This window comes from Populus euphratica, unplaced genomic scaffold, assembly GCF_000495115.2.
Source record: "Populus euphratica unplaced genomic scaffold, PopEup_1.0 scaffold536.1, whole genome shotgun sequence".
Taxonomy (NCBI): domain Eukaryota; kingdom Viridiplantae; phylum Streptophyta; class Magnoliopsida; order Malpighiales; family Salicaceae; genus Populus; species Populus euphratica.
Genome location: NW_011500412.1, coordinates 30,423 through 45,465, shown reverse-complemented (window position 1 = coordinate 45,465; position 15,043 = coordinate 30,423). Strand labels below are relative to the sequence as shown.

The 15,043-nt window shown below is 32.3% G+C and overlaps 2 protein-coding genes across 5 annotated transcripts; one reads left to right on the top strand and one right to left on the bottom strand.

Moving 5' to 3' along the window:
* LOC105114505 (uncharacterized) lies at nt 1–1,741 on the top strand. The gene has a single exon (XM_011011061.1). The coding sequence runs from the start codon at nt 279–281 to the stop codon at nt 1,713–1,715; it is 1,437 nt and encodes a 478-aa protein (XP_011009363.1). The 5' UTR covers nt 1–278; the 3' UTR covers nt 1,716–1,741.
* A 45-nt stretch (nt 1,742–1,786) lies between these two features.
* Nucleotides 1,787–8,298, bottom strand: LOC105114506 (solute carrier family 25 member 44-like). Of its 4 annotated transcripts, XR_840149.1 has the most exons (7): nt 7,935–8,298; nt 7,146–7,527; nt 6,579–6,775; nt 6,037–6,181; nt 4,712–4,865; nt 2,169–2,281; nt 1,787–2,092 (listed from the first exon to the last, which is right to left on the bottom strand). XR_840149.1 is itself a non-coding variant. In XM_011011063.1 (6 exons), exons 1-6 carry the CDS (start codon nt 7,976–7,978, stop codon nt 2,265–2,267), a joined length of 939 nt encoding a protein of 312 aa, XP_011009365.1. In that variant the 5' UTR covers nt 7,979–8,298; the 3' UTR covers nt 1,787–2,264. The 4 variants fall into 4 exon arrangements, 3 of the variants coding, with proteins under 3 accessions (XP_011009365.1, XP_011009364.1, XP_011009366.1); XM_011011063.1 differs by having other exon boundaries at nt 1,787–2,281; XM_011011062.1 differs by lacking the exons at nt 1,787–2,092; nt 2,169–2,281 and adding an exon at nt 2,316–2,833 and having other exon boundaries at nt 7,935–8,297.
* Nucleotides 8,299–15,043: the final 6,745 nt, after the last annotated feature.

Below are 15,043 nucleotides of genomic sequence, written 5' to 3'. Positions count from 1 at the left end.
ACACTGGGACAGGGCGTTGCTTGATCTGTGCTCAGGGTTTTTAAGCCAAGAAATCAGCTACTTGTATTAGTTTAACACCATCCAAGATCAAGAAACTTGCCTGTCACGTAGTTTAGTGATAGTAATGTGTGAAATGAAGAATCTAGGGAAACTAAAAACATTAAAATAAGATTAACATCAGGATCTGAGCCTGTAATTTGTCAAAGAGGAGGAGAGATTGAATTCAAAATGCAATCTTCTCAAGGCAATTCTAGGAAGAAAGACACTCGTCTTAGAAGATGCTGAAGAAAAGCAGCTCAAGGTCTCTACAGTGCCGTCCTGGAGGCCTTCTTACAATGCTATGTCCTCTCTTGCTCATCAGCCTCCTCACAGTTGTCATCTTGAGTTCCGATGTCTCTTATCTTCACTTCTTCGACACCAACACTTTACCTCACTTGTTCTTCGACACCAGCGCGAATGATATCCCCCACACCCCTGTCGTTTTTCCCTATTCACTTCATAGCCAAATCTCCAATTTGCAGACCCAACTAGGAGCCTTGCTTGGGCAGCTTCACAATGAAAGCTCAGAATCAAAAGTAGCAAAATTTTCTGATCAAGTTCTGCGCATAGCCGTATCAGTGGACAAGCTTGTTAACAGCCTCTCCAGCATATCAGGCAATGCTCCTGCTAGTGGAGATGGAATGAGCAGGGTGGAAGAAGATTTAAGTGAAGCTGGGGAAGGTGAAGATCAAGAAGCACCTGGTGCAAAGGTATTCAACACAGGTGAGCTTCATGAATATACCTCTCCAAAACTCAACAGGCCAAGCGGCAAGAAGAACTTTCTTGGGGTGGAGGCAATCAGTCCTTCCATTGGCTTAACATGTGCCCATATGGCCACAACTATAAAGCGTTTCATGAGTTACAAAGTGTATGGTATGTGCCCAGATGATTGGGACTTGGCTCAAAAACTTATTACCAGTGGATGTGATCCATTGCCCAGAAGGAGATGCTTGTCAAGAGCATCTCCAAACTACAACAAGCCATTTCCTGTGAACTCCTCTCTTTGGACCCAACCTAGGGATGATAATATCTTGTGGAGTCATTATAAATGCAAAGGCTACTCTTGTCTTGTTTCCAACGAAACAAGAGGCAGAAGAGGCTTCTTCAAATGTGAAGACTGTTTCGATCTTTCGAAACGGAGATGGGAGATCTCAACTAATGAGTCTATTTCAGCAGAGTTCACCATTGATCAAGTTCTAGCATTGAAGCCAAGAGAGATTCGTATTGGACTTGATTTTAGCCCCACAACCGGCACATTTGCTGCACTTATGAAGGAAAGAAATGTTACTATTGCATCAGCAACCTTAAATTTAGGGGCCCCTTTTAACGAGGTGATTGCACTACGAGGCCTCTTGCCTCTATATCTATCGATTGGATCAAGATTGCCATTCTTTGACAACACACTCGATATCATTCATTCTACTCTCTTCTTGGATGGTTGGATTGGGAAGGAACTTCTCCAATTTGTGTTGTTTGATTGGGACCGTGCTCTTCGACCAAAGGGGATCCTTTGGGTGGATCGTTTCTTCTGTTCGAAAGAGGTCATGAAGCTGTATTTGGATGAGTTTGCAAGCCTGAGCTACAAGAAACTACTATGGAAAGTGGTGCCAAAGATAGATAAGGATGGAGATGAGCTTTTCTTTTCTGCTGTTCTCGAAAAACCTATTAGGCAATGAGATTGCCAAGATACATAAGGGCCTAAGAGTGTAAGTAAATGATAATAACCCTGTTGGTTAAGGCATGATGAGTTTATTAAATCTCAATTCTTATTTTCCATTTATCTTCATTGCTCTCTAGAAATAAGATGATTAAATCAATATGGATTTTAAGCATTTCCTTCTAACATTAAAGTGCAAAAATTACACCTTCATTCATCACAAATTGAGCACTTTGTTGCAACACAATCCAACATTGCCTCCTAATTCTCCAAGGTGGAAGCTGGCAACAATTGATTTCTGCAAGCAGATGCACGGCATGTTAACTGCTGTAAACAATACCTGCAGTGAACTGCAGCATCTTTGGCAAGCCTTCGCACTAAGCAAGTCTGAGGCAACTGCTGTAAACAATACCTTCAGTGAACTGCAGCATCTTTGGCAAGCTTTCGCACGAAGCAAGTCTGAGGCTAACACAGCATACGGATGATATTGAGCACAATTTTCCCTTGCTGGTTTCTCTCACTGATGATATTGCAGTAGCGAGCGCTTAAATCACCCGAACCCAAATAACTACCATTTTGAACAACCTGCAACTCTTGCATGAAACCAGCGGACCAAATATTGGCATTGAATTCAATGAGTAATCAAACTTTATTATGGAAGAGATTTTGTTCAGACATACAACTGTTTCAGCTAAAACAATTATCTCTGTGGTCTTCCAGATAATGCAAAAATAATTCTGTGAGTTCAAAATGGAAAAATCACATTATAATTGCATCTAGCAAATATAATATTTTGCTACAAGGATACACCTGCAGAGCATCTGATTGACTCATTTGTCCTAACCTTGCATTCCTGGGGAGAGTCAAAACATCTGTGCCTGGAATCTCAGATGGATTAAAAAGTCTTCAAAATATCGTAACTAATCCAGATTCAATAGCCATGAGGTTGGCTCCTCAATAGTATGATAATGCTAAAGACCAACAATGCTGTATCAGGGTTATGAATACAAGAAAAACTCTTCTGCATGTGTAAAACAACCAGTTCCAAAGATAACTTGATGGAGCCAGCTTCAGACCCAAATCTCTACATTGAGCAATAGCAGGTTCACATCTATTCATCCTTTACACACAGCCGCTCTGAATGGAGAAAAGCAAGGTATCCTCAAACTTAGCATATTGGTGACATACAATTATATAGCAATTAAAACATAATTGCATAGAAAAACAAATGTAAACAACAAGCAAACTATTAACAAGATCACGAACAAAAATAGTCAAGCAGACATGCAGTCTGATATTAGATAGCAGGTCCTAAATTAAACCACCTGAACAAATTTATCAAATCAAAGCCCTCCAAAAGTGAACTGTGGTCATCATCATTGAAGTTGCAAAAACAGGAGAGGCCTGGGTCACATATCAGGGAATTGTTAACAGACCATTCAAGTACCTTGTAGGTAGCTCTCAGCCAAGAAAAATCTCAAACTCTCGAGATGTATCTAAAAATTATGCTAGAAGAATAGGTATATAGTTAAATTTTGGCAACTTCTCCAATAATCATGTTAATATGCACACATTCTTCGCATCCAGTCAGACATTTCCCTTACTTTAAGCTATAAACGGGTCACCATAAATGAACTAAGAGTTTTGACTTCAATAAATAGGCAAAAAGAAAAAATGGGGCAGGTCAAAGTTTAACTATATACATCACTACTCCTTCAAGCCCATAATAAGGTAGCAATTGGGAATGTGGCCCAATCACTGTTTAGCAAAACTCTGAAATTTTTATTTTTGCTTAAAATTATTTTTTTTTAATATTTTTGAATAGTTTTGATATGCTGATGCCAAAAATGAATTTTAAAAATAAAAAAAATATTATTTTGATGAATTTCCAAATAAAAAAACACTTTAAAAAAACAACCACTACCACAATATCAAATGATACCTCAGTGCACATCATAGAAAATATTTTAATTTATTTTTTAAATAAAAAAATCAATTAAACCATATACTTTTTTTTTATATATTTTATAAGTTAAATGTTTTCGCAAATTTAAAATATGGGACTGATTTTTTTCACGACATTCTAAGCCACCGCTCATCTTCTAGGCTTGAATTTCTCAGAGAAAAAGAACTAATCAAATGAACTTCAACTTGTAAATAATGTTTAGAAAAAGAAAGGGATGAAGAAAAGGTAAACATCATTTCATGAAGCACCAACACCAGATGTCTTAACTGATTATCTTAGCTACCGCCTTCCAAGAAGCATCTTTTGACCATATCTGAGGTACTACAATAGAGCCCCAAATCAGCTTTCAAGCATATCAAATACTGATTGCACCAACTTTTTACTTGAATAATTTCAATTATAATATTTCCATACAACTTATAGACACCCAGTGATCAGCTTCTGGTTTCAGAGTTCTCAAATGTACCAGCTCTTGAGGAATACGGGCCACTCCAACACTCAAGTTCAGCATCCAGGCAGTAGAGGCCCAAAGGTACATAACAGATATAGAAGCCATTTGATTCATCCAGTCAATTAAGCTTCCCCTATGCACTAGTTACAAGTTATACTTTGATGATGGTATGAATGGTTATTGTATGTTAAGCTAACTGTAAACCCTATTTAGTCAGTATTCAAATGAGTGACAATACAATCCAAAGAATATGTGCTCAATCAAGTAAGAACACATTATATGAGGATAAAACTTAATTCGTTCTGCTCAAAATATGCCAAATCAAACAGATTCCAAAATACAATTCACACAACCGAAAGAAAAGACCCCCCAGAATGCAGATACAAGGTTTAGGCCATTCCAATAGGAGCTAACGGGACAAGGAAGGAATTTAGAGGGTAGATTATGAAATGCAGCCAACTACTTGCAAACCATATTGTTGTTTGAAGCCCCAAAATCAGAAATTAACAATGTTAAAATTCTCACATAATAATCTCATTGTATGAAAAAAGATATATACACATAACACCAAAGGTGAAAGAGAAGAAGGAATGCATACTCAAATATTCATAGGCCAATATCATTGTGGTTCCCCATGCTGACATGCTGAAAAATCTGGGACCCAACCCTTTGTAGAAGCCTGTCCAACCATCATCCTTAATCAAGTTTATAACAACTTGTCTTGCAGAGCTTCTTCTTTCATGTCCCATCACCTAACAATAAAAACAACAAAGTCATCAGAAATGAAGTGTGTGTGTGTGTGTAAAAACAGAGAGACTAAAACCAAAGAAGATAGAAGCTCCTTTTAAGCTTGGTTTACAACAAATTCCCCACAGGATGAAGAATTTAGAGAAAATCTTGTGGTTGTAGGCCTAAGCCCAAAACTTTATCATCGCGCCAAGCAATGGCCTCTGATTTACTCTTTTCAAAATACTTTTTTCAGAAAAGACTCCAGCATTTATTTCAAGAGTATTTTATGAGCTATATTTTCCTTTTTCAATGATGTTTTTCCATCAAATTATAGAAAAACAAGGATGTGAGCTCCCAAAAAAAGGCAAGTGTTATGAATAAGGGTAAACCCAATAGTACGAGCAGAACTGATAAAAATAAAAATTAACAAAGTAAGCAGAAATGAAATATATATTAAAGAAAACAAGGAACTACAACCATATAAGATATAAGCTTCTTTTAAAGTCGAATTACAACAAAATCCCCATTAAATTCAGATTGCAGGATGGAGAATTTAGGAAAACCTTATGATTGTAACTCCAAGTCCAAAACTTTAATATTGCATCAAGCAATGGCCTCCAAATTTTCTTTTTTCCACAATACATTATCAGAAATGACTTCAGCATTTATATGAGCTACATTTTCTTTTTTCAATTATGTTTTTTGCACCAAGTCAAAATTCAAGCAAGGTTCTAAATTACCCAAAATTAGGCATGGGTTATGAAGAAGCATAAATCCAATAGCAAAAGGAGAAATGTTAACAAAATAAAAGTTCTCATCTAGCCCAGAAAAAAGATTTATTTGCAAGTAGTGGCATCAAAAGTTCTAGGAAATTTGAAAAAGAAAAAATGAGGGCCAGGGAGGTGAGAAAACACTGCAGATAATTATTCAATTGAGTGAGCCATAGAGAAAATGGTAAACATTAAGTCGCATAGCCAACTGCCAAAAAGTCTAGCTGGAAACTTAAGCTTCATGTCTTTTTATTTGACAGAGTATTTGAAGCTAAAAATCACTGTAATGCTTAGGATTTCTCTTCCAAGGTTACATAGGTACTGGTTTGCAGGTTGTCTGTGCACTTAAAGCATGATGCAAAAGGAGCAGAAAGAAAATAATGAAACAAGGCAGTGGCTAAACCTTAAGCAGGTTCAAGGATACCTGTAAACGAGTCTTAATTGTATCTAATGGGGTTGTGATGCAGGAAGCTGTAGCTCCCGCAATAATTCCTCCAGTAGCCTGAACTAGCATTATAGTTGACTTGCTAGGAGCAGCTTCCTCACGATCAGTACCCTGGCCTAAAAGCCTAACCAAAACAATCAGCAACTTTATCAGAAAAGGTTGAGAATGCACAAGTTCACAAACAAGGTTTTGATCACAGCCGCTAGTACTTGTATACTTGTGTGCATGCAGCATAGCCAACTATTCATAACCTCACAGTGCTTCTGTCTGTCTATAACCACTATCAGTATTCCTATGTGTCATTTGACATCAGTTAAGCATACATTCCAGGAACTTTTCACCGGAGTTAGGATGCCCTCCTCAGGGTAGAGGACATTGAGGATTGAGGAAACTCAAATATATTATTAAGAAATTCCTTCAGTTCAATCTAGATCCTAAGTCCCAAAACTAAAATCTGAAGGCAAATCAATGCCTCTCCAATGAGAAGACAGAAAAATAAGCAAAGCCATCTCATTTCTCACCTCCAGATGATGCGTTGGCTTGAGCCATAACTCGCCCACCATACAGCACTAGATGGTGAATAAGTCATGACTGACAGACCAAACCCCCTGTAAAATCCTCTGATGCCATCAGTCCTTATAATCTTGCGAGCAACATCCAGACCCCCATTATACTTCTCATGGCCAGAATATCCTTGTACCATCAACCTTTGGCTAATCTGAACAGAATCACTACAAAGAAATTCAGCATTTTTATTACCTTTTTTTCTCTCCGGGGAAAAAGAAAAAAAAGGGGATCATGGGTTTGTAAGACTTTGCTAAGTATAGTGCAGAGGTTAGATGCAAATCCTTATGAATTGATCGTAATTGTTGTGCACCAGAGGTCATCTGATAACGCACTAACATTTTGCTTCATGGATTTTATTAAAGACATAAAAATATGAATTGCTAGCTAAAAATTAAGGTTTCTCCTACATAACGTGAAATTCAAACCACAACGTATAGATAAATAAACATCCCTTGGAAGCTCCTTTTATTTTCCTCATTTTTACAAGAGGATGAATGCTAAAAAGAACAAGAATCACATACCAAATCAATGGGAACAAAGACAGCTTGAGAACAAAGAGACGCTGTCATGCCACCAATACCATTTGCTAAGGCTGCTTGTGTTGGTTCAGAGAAATTAAATGGCTCAACCATCTTGAAAGCAGTCACTTTCGTGGTCTCCAATGCAGTAAGAAAGATAATCCTAGCAGGAACTGCACCAGTGATGACAGTACCAAACCCTCTGTAGAGACCAGGAACCCCATCTGTTTTCAGTATGCCTCTAATAACAGAAGATGCACTTTTCTCAACAGTATCCCTCGTAGCAACCTGAAGTCTAGTTTTTATAACAGACACTGGGTATAAACCAACTGTAAGCCCAGTAAATATTCCCGCTCCCACAACATAAAACTTAGACTTATCGAGCCTGCAAAATAACAGGTAGTGGAAACAAGCCAACTAGAGATGAATGAACTATACTGTTTAATTATTTAAAAAAATAAAAATTTTCAAATCTGACATTTCCCATCATGAAAATCTTCATTATAATCACAAATACTCCCTAAACCCACTTAAAAATGAAAATCAAGTCACCTTACAATTCGTTTCAGGAAAAAAAAAACCGAAACCTAGCTCATCAAGCTAGTTTCTCGGTTCCTCAAATCATCCATAATAAATGCACAACGATTCAAAAACATCTCATATTAGTGCCATAAGGGAATGAAGCAAAAACCTCATGTGGGTCTATTACAAGGTTCATTTTCCCGGTAACAAAACGAAAAAGAAGAGCAATAATCAATCCATGATAAAAGACGAAGTGAAAAGGTAGTTTACTTGTCCCAGTTGATCTCGGTCTGGCCAAGTGATGATGCTGCCATTTGATTTGATGCTATACTCTCTCTCTCTCTCTCTAAAAAGAAAAAGAAAAGCTTGGGAAATGAAATCAAGAACGTATTTTTTTGTTTAGTTTTTCAAGTTATAGCGAAAAGATATTCAGTTTTGAAGGGTTCTTTGAATTGATTTGGTCAAACAGCTACCCAAAAAACTTGAAACCCAAGAATTGGGGACTTCTCTTTTCTTTATATATTTGTTTGTTTGATTTCTTTTCGCGAAATGAATTGCAGCTAATAAAAACTTGGAGATCAAACAAAACAATTCTTTCGTTTTTTGACTTGAGAAAAAAAAAAAAGTACTTTTCTCTTTAAAATTTTCAATTGAGCCCGACGCGGCTTCATGTTAGCCGACAGGAAATAAATTAGGTTTGTTTTTGACGGTGACTCCTCGAGTTTTTTCGAACCGCCAATCTTATAAGTGTGTTTATTTAAGAAGAAATAATTATATATATATATATATATATATATATATATATATAATTTTACTTTGTTAATATTAAAAATTAAAAATTAAAAAAATTATTTTAATGTATTTATGAATAACATATTTGAAAAGCAAAAAATTATTTTAATATATTTATGAATAACATATTTGAAAAGCATATTACATTATAATATTAAATTCACACTTAAAAAAATAATAATTCATGACTCAAATTATAGATTATATTAAATTCAATAAGATGATTTTATTTAATTATATAACAAAAAATTAAGGACAATAAATAGACTGATTTTATCTTGACATAGTGACAACAATGTCCAAAACAAAAGGAATGCTTGTAAAAAATTAAAAAATTAAATTTTAATATAACTTAATATTAAATAATAAAATTAAAAAATATGTATCAAGTCAAGCTAAAATATCATGTAAAACTCACAATCCACATTATTAGGTCACACCAATTTCATTAAAAACAAATTAAAAAATAGTAATGGTAAATTCTCAATAACCCAAATGTATAATTTAGGGTGATTATTTTTTGTTCGATTCAGTTTTTACCTATAAAAACAATCAAAATAAAATTTTATAAAATACAAAAAAATAAAATCAAAATCGAATTGAAATTAATTCAAACTGATCGGTTTCGATTCAGTTATTTTATATTAAAAATTGAAACCTAACAAGCTGGTTTTGGTTCTATTCGGTTCTATTTTGGTGCAATTTGGCTAGGTTCGGTTATTTTATATTAAAAACCAATTACTATATTATTTTTTGGACTTTCTAATAGGTTTGGTTTTGGTTTGATTTATTTTTTTGGTTTGATTTTTTTATTTTTTCGGTTTGGTTTTTCAGTTTCAGGCTTATAAAACTAAAATCAACCAAACTGAATATTTTTTAAAATATTCTAATAAGTTTTCAATTTTTTTTGTTTTTTTTTTCACCCCTTGTATAATGATAAAATTAAAAAAAAATCTCAGTCAATAAAAAAATTTCAAAAAATAAAATACTTACAAACGTAGATAAAACTGTTAAACCTCGCAAGTTGAATCATATAAACGAGATAACCTAACAAAGAAAAAAATAAGAGAAATGACGAAGCTTAATTATTTAAAAGAACCCAAATTTAAAATGACAAATCACAATCATAGACTTAAGGATGAAATTAAAAACAAATTAAAATTTCACAAAAGGACCAAGAAAACAAATTAAAATAAAACAAATGAGTACTAAAACTGAAATATCAGTAAATGAGAGGAGAACTCTGAAACTTTAAATGGTCAACTATAATATTAAGGAGAGGAGAGAAAAATAAAAGAAAAAATATTGTCGACAAAACACTGTCACATAAATGACAACATGTGCACCACATGAAAAGAGATGTCTTGATGCTTTCAATATCATCACAAAAGCTATCATTTGGATGTCTAAAAACACAGCATGCATCACCAAAAGACCATAAATGCCAGCCACCTATTAGCACATGCCAGCCAAATTTGATTTTTAAATTATATTTTATATTTATTAAAATATTTAATTGTCTTTTTAGTCAACTTGATAATAATTAAAAAAATTAGAATGAAAATATAAAAAAGCCTATGGATACCAGTTAAATAAGATCATTCCAATTAATTTAGTCATTATACTATACTTTTAAATGAAAAAAGACCTGATCATTTTAATAATGACTAATAAAACTTATAAAAAAATAATATGACTCCTGATAACCAATTAATCAAATTCTTTTAGAAGAATAAAAATTGATCTTTACACTATTTCAATTAACAATGAATTCTCTCATAATGAATAATGGTTTTTTCCTCTTCAATTAGCTTTTGTTAATTATTTTTTTATTGTAATTTTTCAAGGTAGCTTCAATGATTTTTATTTTTTTTTATTTTTTTTTCAAAATCAAGAGCCCTAACAATATAAGTACTTAACTTTATATTTGATGGTTATAAAAATAATTTAAGAAATATAGATTTTAACATTAAGTTAAGATGGATTCTTTATCTATCAATCAATACTTTGAGGCTTAGGTGACAAATCTTTCCAACATGATTCTACGAAGGAGATGAGCTCATATAATTTTTTATGCAAAAAATAAATAAATTTTTAGGTTTACTAAAAAAATTATTTCAAGATAATATTTTTTATAATATTAAAATAACAAAATCTTTAAACAACTTAAAATAACTTATTAAACTCGCGATTTGAATAATAGACCAAACTATATTTAATAATTTCTTTTAAAACAATTATTTATTTAATAATAGGACAACAAAAGTTGAAACTTACAGTTAAAAAAATCAAATAAAAAATGATTATGATGGATTCCACAAAAAGAATGATTTCTAATTAAAAAAAAAAAATTTGTATGATCATAATTGAAAACACAACAAAAATCAAACTATTGTAAATAAAATAAATTCTAAATATATTTGTACTTAGTTTAAATTTTAATTAAAAATATACAAAATGTATTTTTAATTAGTTTTTTTAAATTAATTTAAATTGTTGAGAAAAGAAAGAAAAACATTCTAGAAAGCTAGTCTATAAGCCCAACGTTTAGGCCTTAAAAAATAAGCACATGTGCATGAGTTTATTAATACCCTCACACTAGTCCCTTTCTTCTTCTTTTAATTTTTTAAGTTGTTCATTCATCTTATTGATGTTTTATTAAAAAGAACAAAAATTAGATGTTGTTTTTTGCATGAAAGGACATGTCATTGCTTTATCTAGAATTCAATCACTATTTGGTGGTTGAAAAATCTGGGGAGGAGTTTCGGGACCTAAAAATAATTTTTCAACCCTTTTTAATCTAAAAATATCTAATAAATACTTTTAGAACAAAAAAAAATCAATTTAACAATACTAGAAAAACTCAAAAAACAACCCATAAACACAAAATTGAACTAGAAGAAATTTTTTCTCAACATCAATTTACTTTATTTTAGTATGATAGAGTTTCAAAAATACCTCAGTGAAACTCTCCTTAACGAATGGAACTAGTTAATACTAAGATTTCCCTTTTTTGTTGTTGAAACATGGAGAATCAATAACTTTCTCTCTTTTTGCAAAGAAAATGAACTATTGGACTAAAATGTTTATAGTCTAAACTAAAAGGATCAAAAATGAAAGTTGGCAAATCCTAAAGGCTTTTTTTTTTCAAATGTGGAGACTAAACGTTAAAACAAAAGAAAAAAGACTTTTTATTTCGCATTGTTAATTTTGATCTTTTAATTTAATTTTATTTTTTCAAACAACAAAAATAATTATTTTTTTTTTGCAAAATTAAGCATCAACTCAACATCAAAATAATTTTCAAGACCAAAATAAACTTATAAAAATAAAATCAAACAAATAACAAATCCCAATAACTAATAAGTATAATATCAAAGGACTAAATAAAAAAACAAATGAAAAAAATGGACGGAAAAAAAAGCTAGTAAGTTAATATTTAGATAATAATTATTATTTTGCTTGGAGGTCATGATCTTCCCTAAGTTTGTACATACCTTCACTAGATGTATGAGGTTGAGTTTTACTCGGTGCCTCATAAGTACTTGCGGTGTCCCAATTTTGAGCATTTTCAGCTAACAAGTTCCATTGCACATTAATTCAACTATTTGCCTATCTCTAGGTGTTAACCCTTCATAGAAATGTGAAACCAATCTCCATGTTTCAAAACCATGATGAGGGCAAGTACTAAGTCTCCATGTTTCAAAACCATGATGAGGGCAAGTACTAAGTAAGTCTCGATACCTATCCCAACATTGGTAAATTGTTTCTCCTGGTTTTTGAGTGAAAGTGGTGATTTATCTTTTGAAAGAGTTTGTTCTATGAGATGGGAAAAACTTCTTTAAAAACTGTTGTTGCATTTCATCCCAAGCACGAATGGATCCTGGTCTCAAATTTTATAACCATGTTTTAGCTTTATCTTTTAATGAAAAAGGAAAAAGCTTTAATCTCATAGTGTTCATGCTACAATTTAAATTATTATATGTGTTGCAAACCTCCTCAAATTCCCTTAAATGCAAGTATAGATTTTCCAATTCTAAGCCATGAAAAGAAGGTAAAAGTTGAATAATGCCTGGCTTAAAATTAAAATGAGATGCATCGGGAGGAAAAACTATGCATGATGGTGCACTTGTTCTTGTGGGATTCATATGGTCTCTAAGTGTTTTAGCACGGTTATTCTCATTATTCTCATTATGAAGTGATTGATTATCTTCTTCGGCCATATTTTCTGAAAATGATGAGGATACCCTACAAAGTCTACCACTTGATGTACATGACCACACTCTCATGCACGTGTAGGAATAGAATAAAAGGAAATAGAAAACAAAAGAAGAAGAAACAAGAGAAAAGAAACAAAGTTATATACAAAAAAAGTGAAAAGAGAAAATAAAAATTATAATTTATACAAAACTTACGTCCCCAGCAACGATGCCAAAAACTTGACACGACTAAAAGATTGATGTCTTCTCCCAAGTGCAGGAGTGTCGAAGTAATAAATAACCCGGCAAGACCGGGGTCGAACCACAGAGAGGTTAATTGTACAAATTATAAACGACAATAGTAACAACAACAACAATAATAATAGTAATAACAACAATAATAATAGTAATAACAACAATAACAATAATTACAATAATAGTAGTAGTAGTAGTAGTTGTAATAATAATAATAATAATAATAATAGAAGAAGAAGAAAAAAAAGAAAAGGAAGAAGTTGGTGAGAACTTTGAGATGGAAAGATTAACGTAAGGATTAAACAATGATAATAACAAATGTCAAGGTTAGAGGTTCCACTAATGGTATGTCAAACAAGTATAGTATAAACTCTTATTATTCAATTGGAAACCACACACAAAGGAGGTTCCAATCAGATTATAGATTGTTAACATGATTACATTAGTCATCTTATTTGATTAATACTAGTACTTATAAATCTCGTCAAGCATTCATGATTATAACTTATGTTAACAACAAATCAAGTTCCTTTCATAGCTCAGGTGTCGGTTATACCATATAGTATGACCTATGAAAGTGCCAAGCATTTGTTGTACCAAGTGTTATACAACATAAATCAAGATGAGTCATTTAACAAGCAAAGTATTAAAGAGTGAACACGATAACAAATACAAAACATGTTAGTATCAAACATTAAAGTCCATATTAAGTTTACACTATACTTATTCTTACACCATTAGTGCAACCTTTTCACCTTGACATAATAAACTTAGCTAGACATAATGAAAGAAAGAAAAATAAATAAACAAAATAAGAACATAAATAAGATAAGAGTTAACAAAGCAAATGAAAGAAAATGAAAAGCATAAACTTGATATTAATGAAAGCAAAACATAAACATTACAAAAAAATACAAAGAGAGAAAGCAAGAGCATGATCTTGATCTGGAAACCAAGATGTCTAAATGCATGGCAAATGTCTCCTTTTATAGGCCAAAATTGGGAACTACTGATTAGATGACTAATTGATGAGTGGGTGACCAACTTTTGACTTGGTGACAATCCTTATCTTCTCTTATTTGCCCACAACGTCATTGATAACGTCAAAATTGGAGCCACTTGAAAACATGAAAGTTGTAGGAAATTATCTTAGCTTTCGTATGTAAACAATTCAGCTCATTTCGACTTCTAGAACTCTAGATATGACCAAAATACTAAACAGTGCTCGGGCTGTAAGACAGATTCAGGCTTCTTTGTTGTTGCTACAATTTGGACTTGAAAATGGTCTTTTTAGATCTTGGGATCCATATGAAAGTTATAGGCCTATATCTTACCTTTCTATCCATATAAAGTAGACCTAAATCTGAGATCTATAGCTCCAGATATGACCTAATTACTGAATAGTATTCCGGTTTGGATTGCACCGACATCTCTTTTCTAAGTTTGGCCATCTCTTTATCCTTTCAATTTCAGTTCTTAAATTCATCAATCAATCCTTTCATTTATGGGATAGGCCTGCATTTAAAATGAACATTTACTATAAATTAAAGGTATCTTATATTATTAGATATATTATTATAAAACATGCTTTAGTTAAGGAGTTATTGATACTTCAAGTGCAAAATGATGATATAAAACCTTGATAAAAATGCACTTTTAAGTACTAATCAATAAGAACAACAATGACAACAATAATAAGAAGTTAAACATGACTTTGAGGTTGTAAGATTAATGTGAGGATTAAACAATGATAAAAATAAATATCAAGGTTAGAGGATCCACTAATGGTATTTCAAACAAGTATAGGATAAACTCTTTTTATTACTCAGCTGGAAACCACACACAAAGAAGGTTCCAATCGGATTATAAATTGTTAATATAATTACATTAGTTATCTTATTCGAATAATGCTAATACTTATAAATGTTGTTAAGTATTCATGATTATAACTTATGTTAACAATAAATCAAGTTCCTTTCATAGCACATATGTAGGTTATAACATATGGTTGGGTTATGAAAGTGTCAAGGATTTGTTGTATCAAGTATTATACAACATAAATCTAGATTAACCATTTAAGAAGGAAAGTATTAAAAATGAACAAGATAACAAATACAACAAATGTTAGTATTA